This window comes from Phascolarctos cinereus, unplaced genomic scaffold (genome assembly GCF_003287225.1).
Source record: "Phascolarctos cinereus isolate Bilbo 61053 unplaced genomic scaffold, phaCin_HiC Scaffold_7;HRSCAF=346, whole genome shotgun sequence".
NCBI lineage: Eukaryota > Metazoa > Chordata > Mammalia > Diprotodontia > Phascolarctidae > Phascolarctos > Phascolarctos cinereus.
In genome coordinates, this window is record NW_027556180.1 from 155,623,177 (window position 1) to 155,637,553 (window position 14,377).

The 14,377-nt window shown below is 33.0% G+C and overlaps 1 protein-coding gene across 6 annotated transcripts in view; it reads left to right on the top strand.

The window, feature by feature from the left end:
• TPP2 (tripeptidyl peptidase 2) overlaps positions 1 to 14,377 on the top strand; it is an 88,927-nt gene that overhangs the window by 71,287 nt on the left and 3,263 nt on the right. For 5 of the 6 annotated variants that reach the window (XM_020964005.2, XM_020964001.2, XM_020964003.2 and 2 more), the window contains 5 exons: positions 4,508 to 4,659; positions 4,982 to 5,078; positions 6,227 to 6,357; positions 8,561 to 8,771; positions 13,851 to 13,970. In XM_020964005.2, the coding sequence (XP_020819664.1) occupies positions 4,508 to 4,659; positions 4,982 to 5,078; positions 6,227 to 6,357; positions 8,561 to 8,771; positions 13,851 to 13,970 (711 nt within the window). Of the gene's footprint in view, positions 1 to 4,507; positions 4,660 to 4,981; positions 5,079 to 6,226; positions 6,369 to 8,560; positions 8,772 to 13,850; positions 13,971 to 14,377 lie in introns of those variants that run through there. The other variant, XM_020964006.2, reaches the window with a different exon arrangement.

A 14,377-nucleotide genomic window follows, 5' to 3' on the forward strand; every position in this document is an offset into this window, starting at 1 on the left:
AACTAACATCATAATATGTGTGACAACATGCCTGTTGTCTTAGTTTGGAGGATCTTGTCGGTGTCTCCATAGATTTTGCTCTGTATCTTTATCCTCTGGAGCAGATTTTGGTGCATAAAGCTGTATTTTTTTCATGGGATACTATTTGCCATATTTTGTTGTGAGCAATGTCAGACAGGATGACAATGTTCCCATGAAATGATGTTTCTTGTTACCTCTGGGTTCACAGTGAATGCAGCTCCACCAAGTCTCTTATTCATCTCTCTGAAAAGAACCTGTGACCTTTCCATTTAGCTAAGGTAGTTTTTGTCTTCCTGGTTTCATTTCTGTTGATGTTAGTATAGATGTGGTTCAGTTCCTTGTAAGCAGCCTAATACATTAGAATTTCTTTATAGCATCCTTTATTTGCTTTTTAACTAGTTATTGCAGAGGCAGAAGAGTGCCACATAGGGCCACTTTGTGATTTTTTTTTGTCTATTCTGTGGTCACTGTGGTTAAAAATAATTCGCCCTGTGACCAACATTTTGACAAGTGTTTCTAACATAACTGGGATGAGTCCTGAGGCAGCAAACACAATTTGTTACTTGGGCCATATTTGTTACTCGGGCCATATTTGTTACTCTCAGCTAACGTAATGTTTGTGAAACCAAGTTTGCTACTAGGCCACAATGAGGCACCAGAGCAGGTAGGACTTTTATAGAGAAGCGACATAATTTTTACAAATAACAAACAAGGGTCTGTTTTTGTTGCGTTATGCTTAAAAGATACTTTTGAGTTGACAGTTGTAGGTAAACCTGTTTTAACTAATACTTCTTCAGAGGTCAGCCAAAACAATTTGATCTAATAGAAAATGTCAAGTACTTAGTAAAATGCCTTCATACTCTTAATGTTTTTTGACTGCCCTGTTAACTTGTAGAGGTCATTTTTAAAAATTTAATGAGAAATAGCTATTTCTGCTTACCTGTTTTGAATTAACACTGTTAGAATCATTAGAAACACACATAATTGGAGGAATGAATAAGAACTTCATAAAGCAAATGTAAAATGACCAAGTTTCTCTTCTGTTTAGAAATTCAAGCTAATATATCCATATCAGGGTTAATATGTTATATTTTAAATAATCAACTTTTCATTTTATTGATATGGTACTATAAGATTGAATCATCCTTTTGTTGTCACAGGTTTAATTTAATTTTTCTATGTGGAACATAGATCATCAGGGTTTAAATAAAATGTCTTCCTCCTCAGCCCCCAGGATCTTTTATAAGATTACTTTGGCATTAATTTCTGTATTTGTGAGAAAAGAAGTTTGAGATTACTACAATACATAATTTGCTTCATTTTTTGTTTGTTTATTGCTTAGTTTAAAAGTTAAGCCATTAGTGGTATACATTTAGAATATTTATAATTCTGTTTTCTCTGCTTCCTACCATAGTACAAAAGCCTTTTTTGTGTATACCTTTGGAATTTGGAATTCCAGAGAATTGCTAGTCCCCTAACATAGAGTCCTGGGCATCAGTCCACATCTGGGCTAGACATGTTTAGAAAGAAAACATTATCACTTCAGTTTAAATTATTGCATTTTTTAACTAAAACAGTTATGCTGCTATATATTCCCTTATATGGGAAAGCTGATACTTACTTAGATATGTATATACAGTTCCTGATCATAAGAATACGTAGACTGCTATAAGAACTATAGTGTGCTCTTTTCAAGGCAAATGTAATTAATGTTAAAGAGGATGTATTTGATTATAAAGCATCTAATGGGCCCAAGAAGGAAAATAAAAAGCATAATATGAAGTATTATTCATTGCATAGAGATCATTTACAGTAGTCAGCTGTTAATTATCCTAATTCTCTTAACTTGGCTATTTTCTCTGTATATGACTGAGAGCAGTCAGTTCATAATTTATACATACATACATATATGTGTATGCATTAGTAAAATTTTAGCTTACATACCTTTTTGGATCACTGCTTAGCTTTCCCATAGTCAGTTGCTTTTTAGTAAATACATTAAATATAAAGTTTTTTGAGAATAAAATGGTATTTTCATAAAGTTGGACCAGTTAGTTCATGAGGGTTCCGATAAAGGAATAAGGTAGTAAATAAAATAAGTATTAAAAAGTCAGAATTTCTAGCCAACTAGAGTGAAATGTAGAAAATATTATTTGAATGCAATGGAATTTTCACTCAAAACCACTATATTCTATTTACCTTATTATGCTAATATTAAAGATATGAAGTATAACAGGAAACTACTTATAAAAATGTCTTGTTGAAAGTTACGGTATATTTTATATTCCAATTGGACGTGTCCTTGCATTATAATGGCTTCTTTTCTATAGCATGTTAGTTTGCAGAGTGGTTTATGTTATTTCGTTTCTTTCAACAACCCTGTGTAGTAGGTACCACAGATATTATCTACTGTTTTACAGAAGAGAAAATTTAGGGTTATAGAGAATAATTAATTTGTCCAAAGTCATGCCTCTACTAAGTAGCTAAACTATAACTAAAAACCAGGTCTTTTAACTCTGAGTCCAGTGGTCTTTCTACTACATCTTTCTGTGAAATTTTTCCCATCCTGTTCACATGCTAAAATCAATACAATTAGTAAACATAACAGTGTGCAATCAATAGCTATACAGTTCTGTTTTCTCTGCTTCCCACTTTTGAGTAGTAGAAAGAGCCATCTTTACAAGAATCTAAAGGTGACACTCATTGTTATGGGTAGAAAAGGGCACAATGTGGGAAATAGAGAAAATTAGGAAGGAAACTCAGAATGAAGAGGGAAAACTAGAATCGTCTCATTGGAGAGAAAAAGATTAACATACTCTCACCATTTTCTCAACCTTTATTTTTTGCTAAGAGAATGAAACAATCATTTTATTTTGTTGGTTATGATAATTTCCCTGTTCTGAATTTCTAATGTAAAGGAAATTTTTTCTTTCCCTCTAATTTTATGCATTTTTGCAAAATCTGTTTTCAAGTATTTTTACTATAAAAATGTTAACAGAAATTATGTAAATCAAGAGAATTCAATACATTCTAATTGCTTTTTTTATTCCCATTGTCTTTAAGTACAGTACATCAGAAATCTCAGCTTTATTATCAGCCTTGGAAAGAATTTTGTTCAGAAATTTTTAGTACTTGTTTTAGTTCACCTTGATGATTATCTTTTATTTACATTTCCCATAATAGAATTTCTTATATATATCATTTAATCTCCCAACTTAACATCACAGGTACAGTACGTCTAGTAAAATAGTCAAGCTTAATAAACAAGTGGAGAATTTTATATTTTCTTTATATTAAGGTTCTTTTATATATTCTTAAATTGTATGGTGTTTAGGAATATTATTAATTAACATGAAAAAAATACTTTTGGTTTTGTTATTGCATTAGGTCGGGGTAGGGTAATGATACAGTGCTTTGCACCAGCTAGGCCAAAAAATATTAGGTAATTGTGAAAAGTATTACAATGGATATGCTGCTATGGACATTATATCTAGATGACCTTTCCCCCCCTTCACTTGTAATCCTCTCTTAAATACTTTGCATGTAAGTCATATTTTTTTAGCAAACTTTACTTACCTCAGTATACTATTGCTTACCCTTATATTGCTCCTCTTAGAATAGTAAAACATGTTTTAGTTACGTACTTAGCTCAGGGTTTTTGAATGTGGGGAATTTAGAGTCAGCATAAGATTAAAAATTTATAGTACGGTAAAATTACTGTCTATGTTGTATGTAAACTGAGAAATATATTTAACTATTTCTGTTTGCATTAGGAACATCTAATTTTATAGTCCAAAAACGCACCTTAGCAGTCATTTCATAATGGTAGTATGCAATTTTATTTTCTAGTGAATTTACAGTATTGACTTTTCAAGAATTAATTGTATATATGTCATTATAGTAGCTAGAATAATAGAATGTCAGTGTTGAAGGGACATTTGAGGTCATTCAGTTGATAATTGCTATTTAGAATTTGGGGGAGGAGGGGGAACTATAATTCTTACCTACAGATAGAATTAAATAATACAAAAATTATTTTTTAGATATGCCTCAATTCTACATATAGCTACAATTCCACCTTAATTTCAGCCTGACAAAAAGCTGGGGCTATTTGTTACTTGTTTTTAACACCTTTTTCCCATTGCTAGGTAGAAAATTGTAGAATTATGACGCCACCTCCACCTCACCCTTTTAACTTTTTACTCTACATATTCTCCTGTTTGAATCTGTCCCTGACCCCATTAGCAGAGTATGACTGTTTCACTTAGAATTCAGAGAAAAAAGTTTAAAGTCAATGCACATTGGAATTTATGGCTTCATTTTTGGTTTCTGGAACACTTGGATAGCCCATTTCAACAACACACTAAAATATGAAAATATGAAAAAAATTCATGTGTCAGATTATCACCAGAATATTGTTTTTTCAAGGATATTAATTTATCTACTTTGATCCAAGAAACTGATATGTTTTTCCCCACATACACAGGATATAATCCCTGTTCATTACTACTTAATACCTGCACCAACAAAGACAAAGAATGGCAGTAAAGACAAAGACAAGGATTCAGAAAAAGAGAAGGATATCAAGGAAGAGTTTGCTGAAGCATTGAGAGATCTTAAAATACAGTGGATGACGAAGTATGTTAATTTTTGTTTTTAATGTTGCTTTAAAAAGTTTATATAAAATGGAATTCACAAAATTTGGGCATATCTTTTACTAGCTTATTCTTCTAGAATTTATCTTTTTACAACTGTGATATCCAGCAGAGGTATTTTAACACATTTCTAACTTGTTCCTTTGCCCAAGAACATTGTAAATATTTTTTAGCAACTACAATTCTAAACTACAAATTCTAAATTATTTTTTCATCATGTTCACCTTCTAAATCAGAAAAGCTGCGATGTTAAACATTTCTGGTTTTAAAGGAAATGAAATAATGACTCTCTCTCCTCTTTGCAGGTTGGATACTAATGATATTTATAATGAATTGAAAGAAACCTTCCCTAATCACCTTCCTTTATATGTTGCAAGACTTCATCAACTGGATTCTGAAAAGGTTATAAATTATTTGTGTTGTAGATGATCTTGTGTTTGGAATTAAGATTTATTCTTACTTTTGTGATCTGAGTAGCATTAACCTGGGAGGAGCAATAGATGAGTGGAGAAGGTGTTTGTCCAGTGGTAGCATTTAGTAACAGATGAGACAGCTATTTTTTGTTATCTACATTAATGGACTCTCTGAGTGTAATCATGAGTTGAATTTGTGATTTGAAAATGCTTGAATTTTTAAAATGCTTGAACTCAGTTCTGAGAATGCTTAAATTGGACCAGATCTCATGGGTGCTTACAACAGATAGGAATCTGCTTAATGTTTAAGATTAAATTAGTTATAACAACTAAAATTCTGCAAGTTTGAGGTAGATATAGAAGGTGATTTTATGGAGAAGTCCATTAGATTTACAAAAGAAGAGAACAGATGTCTGAGATTAAAACAGGAATCGTAGACACAGATACTGATAAGTACTGCTTTATTTCTCTTTTAAAGAAGTTGACAAGAAAATTAACCTTACTTTATTAAATAGTTACTCTCAATAGCCTGTGTGAATAGGATAGAATAGAGTGAAATAATTTAAAATTTTCATCTTCAGTTCTTTAGGTGTAAAATGAGAGGGTGGACTAGATGGCTTGCAGGATTTCTTCAAGCTCTGCATCCAGTGGTTACATTTTATGAGTTTTAGTAATGCTTCCATAATTCCTTTCAGTCTCACTGCCTCCTCAGAAAGAAAGCATCACTGTTTAGTTTATAGAAAAAGACACTTTCTTTGATAGATGAATAATGGTTTTTCTTGCTTCCCCTAGTCAACTGTGTAATTCATTCCCTCTCTTATCCTCTTTCTAGATACTGAATGTAAATAAAGTAAAAGGAATAATTAACATTACTGATAAAAGCATGTGAAAGTGTTTAAAATTTGAGCCAAATTTTTTAGAGGCAAAAGATGAGGGAAATAACTTTGACATTAGAGGACAACCTCCAAGGTCCATATGTGTACATACATGGTTTGAATTGTACATTTGTGTGTTGCACCCCTTAGGTGGTTGAGACATCAGAAATTAGGCATCCAAATATAAATAAACATGTTTCAGTGTACAGATGCATGAAATTTTACCTTTAAATTCCTTATTTTTTCTTTTCCCCCAACTTAGGAACGAATGAAAAGACTTAATGAAATTGTTGAAGCTGCAAATGCTGTTCTTGCTCATATAGACCAAACTGCTCTAGCAGTTTATATTGCAATGAAGACTGATCCCAGGCCTGATGCTGCTACTATAAAAAAGTACCTGACCAGTAAATACTCTTTTCTTGCATCTCATTTTTAATCACTTAAAATAGGGTTTAATGCTTTTTAAGAATATAGAAAATGAAAAAAAATTGTATTAGATTTTGCTACTTCTAGTATATCTGCATTCTCAGTTTTTGAGGTTCTAGTGCCGTAAGCCATTTGTGATATAAGAAAAATAATAATATGGAAATGGATTTATCAAAATAAATCAATCAATTGAGATTATGTGGGGGAAAAAAGTATACTGAAGCGTAAATATACTTTCAAGTATACTAGCATGAAGAAAAAGCTATGGGATAGCATTCAAGCACTAATAGTCCATTTGGGGTTTTATCAGCTTCTTGTCCAGAATTCAAAATTTATTCCATGCCTGGGTGGTTACATTAACTAAACTGAATTAATAAAACATCTTGCTTGAGGAAATCAGTCTAAATATACATCACAGTTTTAACAGAATCTTAGATTTGGAAGAAAGGATTCCCTTCCACTAATTCTAGAGTAGTATTCATCCAGCCTCTGCTAAAAGTTTTCCAGTGTTGGGAAACCACCTCTCTCCTGAGGCAGTTCATTCTACTTTGAGAACACAGTTAAGATTTTTTCTTTGTTTTAACCCTAAATCTGCTTCACTTCAATATTCCTACCTATTGGGCTTCTGGGACCAAACAGAAAAATCTTAATTCTGCTTTTACGCAGCAGTTTTTCAAATATTTGAAGACAATTCTCTTGTCTCTGTTAAAGTATTTTCTTCCCTAAGCTGGATATTGACGGTTCTTTTCATTGATTACTACAAAGCCTAGCACTACCTCCCCCCACCCCTTTCACTCTCTTAGTCACCATCTTGGATGTGCTCTATTTAGTCAATGTTCTTCTTGAAATGTGGCACCTAAAATTCAACAGAATTATAGATTTAGTGTGGCTGATGAGTAAAAAGGAACTCTGAATATTTGTATTTAAATAATAGGTATTAGGTTCTTCTCAAGGAGAGGAAAACTGGCTACTTATTCACTGTGTGACTTGGTGCAAGTTACAGAATCTCTCTGGGCCTTAATTTCCTCATCTGTAACATGAGGTTGATTGGACTAAGTGATCTGAGGTCTCTTCTAGCTCTGATTCTGTGATGATTTTGTTGTACTTTGGCTTTAATGTAATTTGAGGGAAGGAGAGAAGAGAGATATTGGTTATGTTTTTCAGCAACTTTTTCAATTAAATGAATTCTCTGTGTGCTTATAAAGTATTTTTTAATAATCAGCCATGTGCCAAAACTCATACATGGTACTATATTTGAGATTATTGAAAAATACCAGTTTTTCTTGTTGTGACAGTGTTAAATTATTGGCTAAATAACAATGAAATTAATTTGGGGCTTTAGATTACATTTAGGTTTATTTCATCAGTCAATTAACTTTTTTATGGTGTTAACATATCTTTGTGTGTGATCATGAAAACAAATTATTTAGTTTATCTGAGTTGTCTTAAAGGATTGCATAGAACACGTAGCAACATTACAGTAATGTTCTTCATCCCTGCCCTTGTCTTTTTCATATGTGTTTATAATAAAAAATTGAGTAGATAAGAAAAGCCTAGAACTATTTTTTTACTGAATAGTTAATTTTAGCTGTCTCTATTTCTAGGCTCTACTTTTTGAGTTCTGTCTTACTCACCCAAATGTAAGGGTTACCTTAACTTATATAATATGTAGTAGTCAGTAAACATTATTAAATGCCAACTGTGTGCCAGGCATTATGCTGAGCGCTAGGGATACAAATATGAGAAAGAAATATTATCCCTCAAGCTTACAATCTAATGGAGTAAGACAGGTCACAAAAGGAAGCTGAAAAGGTGGGTAGGGAGAGAGAAAAGGAAAGGTTCCTGACATTAAGGCATCATAGACAAGTTAGAAGAATCTCAAAGTGGTGTAGCCAGGTGGGAAATAAGGAGATTTCATGGTTTCTACCCTCCAATCAAAGGAGCAGAGGGTAGTGATGAGGTGTGAGTACCAAGGTTTCCCAAGAAGGTCCCTGGGTCATGGTGGATCAGTCAGTATATAGTAACTCACTTGGTTTTTATTTAATAAAACAAAAGTCTTATATTTTGTGCATAATAATTATGACATGCAGAAAATATGTCGGTTTCATTTCGGGTTTAGGCAGCATTTAGGAAATTTCACTGTCAGGATTTTTTCCCCTCTGATTTGCAGTGACATGGACAAACAAAAATCTGCATTAGTAGATGCTATTTGTCGAAAAGGATGTGCATTGGCTGACCAACTTCTTCAGTTGCAAGCCCAAGATGGAGCTATTTCATCAAGTGACACAGAAGGAAAGGAGGAAGATCGAGAGAGCTATTTAGATTCCCTGACAGAAACTTTCTGGGAAACCACAAAATGGACTGACCTTTTTGACACTAAGGTAGTTTTTCAATATTCTACATTTTCGTTTTCATTCTTTGGTAAGTACTGCATTACCTCTGCCTACCTTCCAAAACATATTTTCCTAATCATCTACTGCTGGCCAGCTTGTCTGTTCAGTTATTCTTTCATTGCTGAACCTACTGCATGGCTGAACTAGCATCAGAAGCTGAAGTGGACTATCTGCTAAAATGTTGGAAATAAGGCTTGAACCCCCCTCATCTTGAGAAGATTCTGCATTCTCTATAGAAAAGTTTTTTGGTATTTCTTCAGTCATGGGAATGGAAATTCTTTAATCACACTTACCTTAAAAAACACTTTGAGAATAATTAGTTTTTAAACATCACCAGCACGTCATCTTTTTCCAATTTTTTAAACCATTTTCGTTTAAAGTTTTGAGTTCCAAATTCTATCCCTTCCTCCCTCCCTCCCCTGTCTTCTCCATGAGACAGAAAACAATCAAATATAGGTTATACATATGCAGTTATGTAAAACATTTCCATATTAATCATTTTGTACAAGACGATTCAAATAAAAGGGAAAAAAATTAGAGAGAGAAAAATAGCGTATTTCAGCCTGTGTTCAGTCACTATCAGTTCTTTCTCTGGAAGCAGATAGTATGCTTCATCATTAGTCCTTTGGGATTGTCTTAGATCATTGTATTGCTGAGAATAGCTAAGTCATTCACACTTCATCAAACAATATTGCTGTTAACTGTGTGTACAGCATTCTCCTGGTTCTGTCCATTTCACTATGCATCATTTCGTGTTAAATCTTTCCAGGTTTTTCTGAAATCATCCTGCTTGTCATTTCTTATAGCACAATAATATTCCGTTACAATCATATACCACAGCTTGTTTAGCCATTCACCAATTGATGGGCTGCATCTCTTTGATTTCCAGTTCTTGGCCATCATAAAAGAGCTGCTATAAATATTTTTGTGTAAATAAGTTCTTTTCCCCCTTTTTTTGGGATGTTTTTAGGATATAGACCTAGCAGTGTTATAGCTGGATCAAAGGATGCCCTTTGGGCATAGTTCCAAATTGCTCTCTAAAATAATTGGACCAGTTATAACTTCACCAGCAGTGCATTAGTGTCTCAGTTTTCCCACATCCCCTCCAACACCCGACATTTTCTTTTTCTGTCATATTAGTCACTCTGATAAGTGTGAGATGATACCTCAGAATTGTTTTAATTTGCATTTCTTTGATCAGTAGTGATTTAGAGCAGTTTTTTCATACAACATGTGTCATCTTGAGAGATAGCTGAATAGGTTTGAGGTATGTGGTAGATTGCAGAATCTAATTATGTTTCCTATTCCCTAACTTGTAACTTACTTCACGTATTATTCCAGTGTTTGTTTTAAAGGCATATTAGAATTGAGTTTCTTAATTCAGATCAACCAATCCTGACAAAAATCATTTTGTTACTAAAATTGTCTGAAAAGCAGCCGAAATTCTTAGTAGAACACTCTTTGGCTGTCTTATTTAACAAGGGGGCATTGGAGGAGGCTTTTGCAAAATTGATTAAAAAAAATTTGGGGGGGGGGGATTCACAAGAGCTCTAGTTCCCATTTAGATAGATTTACCACCTTGTGGCATTTTTCTCCTATCCTTTTCTCTTTTGTACTATAACTGTTTAAAACTAATAGGGTTAGGCAGAAACTTTATTTTAGAACAGTGGAATAATTTTTTTTCTTCCAATATATTATGCTTGATGAGACTACCAAAAAAAGTTTTATTTTGTTTGTGTTTTGATAGTAAGATTCTGGATTATTTATCCTCTTAAACCAAAGAAATGTTAATTTTAGAAATCTGAAAAAAATATTGTTTCCACATTAAGACATTACTAGAAAACATAACATGCAAACATTTTGTAATTTTTTGTGGATGTAATAATTTACTGTTTGCTGCCTATGTGTTCTCTGCATCTCTACTATCAGTAAACAATACTAGTCTTCCTCAATGAATAAATATATAAAATGGGAACAGAATTTAATTCTTGGTGCAGAATTTTATTTTATTCTAGCCTAAATATTAAATATTTTCTTGAGCATATTATTTTCATTAATTTCTATAGTTTTAAGAATGTTGACTTGTTTGGCATTATTAGTTCATGGATCTCAAAGGTTGCAATACATTTGGTTTTATTTTTTCCTCTTTGTTGTTAAATATTTGAGTAGTAATCAGAGAATTAAGGAAGAATGATTCTTTGGATCTCCGTATGAATATTTTTGATTTTTGGCTTTTATCTCTGTAGTATAATTAAACCTTAATTATAATAATCCATATTTGCTTGATGAAACCTGTGAGGTTTACAAAGTATTTTCTGCACAATAACTTGTGAATTAAGTAATACAGATGACAGAATTTACCCATGGTCACTCAGAATGTCTAAGGCGTATTTTATCCTAGAGGCATTTGAGAGTCCCTGGTGCTTCTTGGGCAGCGGAGTAATGGAGCTGGATTTGGGGAGGGGAAAGACACTGGGAAAAGACTCTCCTGAGCTATCTCTTATTTGACTGTGTTGCATTATTCTACATGTGCTGACTTTATACGTTCTCTTGAATGTGTATTTGTTACCTCCCTAATAACATATATGTTCCTTGACAGTAGGCACTGTATTATACTTTTGTCTTTGTATCCCTAGCATTGAACAAGTGATTCATAAGTGCTTGTTGATTGATTAGGGAGAAGGCATTGATAGGACTGTATCCTAGGTTAAGAAGATTTATGAGTATCTCTTGTAGTCATAGGATTTTAGTACTAGAAAAGACCGTAATGCCTTAATTTTATAGATTAGGAAACAGATTCAGAAATGTTAAATGATTTTTTTTCCAAAAGACAATGCAATGATTTAGTAGCATAAGCAAGATTAGATCCTAGGTCTCATCACTCTCAGTGAAATAGTCTTTTAACTATACTGTACTAAACACTGTTTTATCAGTTTCTCTCAAAAATCCTTGCTTCATTTGTTTAGTTTTAATAGGAATTTGGCAAGTTAAGACACATCTCTCTGGCAAGGGGAGACAATATGTACGTACAGAATTTGATACTAGGTGTTTTTGACAAGAAAGCACTAAGCAGCTAGTGAGAACCAGGAAAGTCCTAAAGTAGAAAGTTGTGTTTGAATTGAGTCTTGAAGGAGTCTAGAGGTCCTAAAAGGTAGAGGTAAGAAGGGAGTACATTCCAAAGTGGAGGGTCGCATGTAGACGTGACCTGTAAGAAGGCCTGTTTGTCTGGACCATAGTCAACACAAAAAATAACATAATGTATAATACACCTGGAAAGGCAGGTTGGAGCTAGGTTGGGAAGGGCTTTAAATGCCAAAAAGACGAGTTTATATATTTGATCTCAAAAGTAATAGGGAGTTTTGGGACTTTATTGAAGAGTATAGTGATATAGTAACACCTGAGTTTTGGAATATCACTTTGGCATGTGTTTAAGATAAATTGGAAAGAGGAGAAAAGAATTTTGAACTCAATTAGGAAATTACAGCAGTCATCTAGACAAGAGTTGATAAAGGACTGAATAAAGTGAATGAAGAGTGAAAGTGAAGTGAAATGAGTGAAGAAAAGGAGGCAGATAAAAGAGATGCTGTGGAATTTGAATCATCAAGATGTGTTACTTGTTTAAGAGAAATTACTAGGGCAAAAGGGATTCTAGCGAAGGAAGGTTGGACAGCCAGGAGACCTCCAGCTGTGATTGAGGTAAAGCCTAATCAAATGACTCATGAAGAGGCAGGAGTAGCATAGAGAACTGTTTCAGCAGCAACTCAAAGTAGCCTTCTCTCCATGTCGTTGGAGAGTGGTTTTACCCAGTTGCACCAGAAATTTGTTGTCTTTTTTCTCATTTTTCTCATTTCTCATTTTCTCATTTCCCCAGAATGGGGAAAATTATTTTCCATTGACTTATGAGGTATTATAGATGATTTTATTGAATGAATTTTTCTTTATGTTATAGCTTAATTGAATGCTTTATTTCTGGGGATTTACCTGGTCTTTGAGTAAAGTATATATCTGATTGGGGCTTAAGTTAAGATGATTGTTTCCGTTTCCCTCAATCTATGTGTACTGTAGGGGACTGTCGGGTAGCATGGGAGAACCTCATTACACTTGTAAGTGTATTGATATTTCATTTAAATTCATGACATCCTAGTGCCCTGCCAGCCCAGTGGTTGATCATTCATAAATGGGTCTTACAGTCTTAATAGTTTTACATAAAAAGTTCTGTGTATAACCTGATATTTATTTTCATACTACTGTTCCAATTATACATGTATGTGTGTATGTATGTACATATATGTATGTAATAAATATGTAATATGTATACAAATACATATGCCCCTTTAGCAATTTGGCTATCATGTTTTTATCATACAGTTATTTATAGATGGAACCTAATGAGTTATGATTTGCTGTTTCTGTCCTTTAAACTAGCAGGTCAATTTGAAATATTTAAATATTGAAAATTAGATACAAGAGATACATTAATTGTAGATATTTAATTTTTTTTTAGATTATGAATGCATAGGCTTGTAGTAGAGGTTTCCCTTCAAGAAGAATCTTTTCACTGGGTATGGTGCCTCATTCCTGTAATCCTTACTACCACTAAGGCTGAGGCAGGTAGATTGATAGAGCTTGAGAGTTCTAAGCTGGAGTGGGTTATGCCAATTGAATGTCCTCCCTGTATCTGGGGATATGATGTTGCCTCAGCAGCAGAGGGGCCACCAACTTGCCTAAGGAAGGGTAAACCAGCCCACATTGGAAATGGAACGGATCAAAATTCCCATGCTAATAAATAATGTCCTGTGATTGGCTTTTGCATTTCCAGCAGGGAAAAGATAGGGAAACTGAGTCTCAAAAAATATAGGTAGGTAGGTACATAGATATTGATTTTTCTTTTAATAAAGTATTCTGATGTATAAATTATATGCTTTTTATGATTCTACATTTTGAAGTTATGAATTTAAAAAAATTTAAATGTACCAAGCTATATCATATAATAATTTCTAATATTATATTTATAGTGTCACTAATGTTTAAATTTTAATTTAAATTGGTTCTGTTTACCTATTGTAGGTTTTGACTTTTGCATATAAACATGCATTGGTAAATAAAATGTATGGGAGAGGCCTCAAATTTGCAACCAAACTTGTGGAAGAAAAGCCAACTAAAGAAAATTGGAAAAATTGTATCCAAGTAAGTAATCACAAAAAATGTTAATAGTCTGTCATTAGTATGTGATCATGAGGAAAGATAGTTAAAATCTTTGTTGAAATAATGATTATTTTCTGTAAATTAATACTTTTTACACAATATTTAGACAACCTGTCATAAAAAAGGTTATATTGCAAGTGAAATGTGGTGGTATAAAAAACAAATTCATTGTAAATCATAAGAAAAGTTATTTTTCAAGTTTAAAAAGGCCTTTTAAAAATCATTTTCCAAAGAAAACTATTTAGTCTTTGCTATAGGAAAGGTATTGACTTTATTTGTAATTTTAACACAGGGGCTAATGTTTTGTTATTTATTAGAAATAAAGTATTTTTCAGTCAGTAGAATGTGGTAAATTTTTAACAGTTGTTTAAACTTTAAGGATTCATACT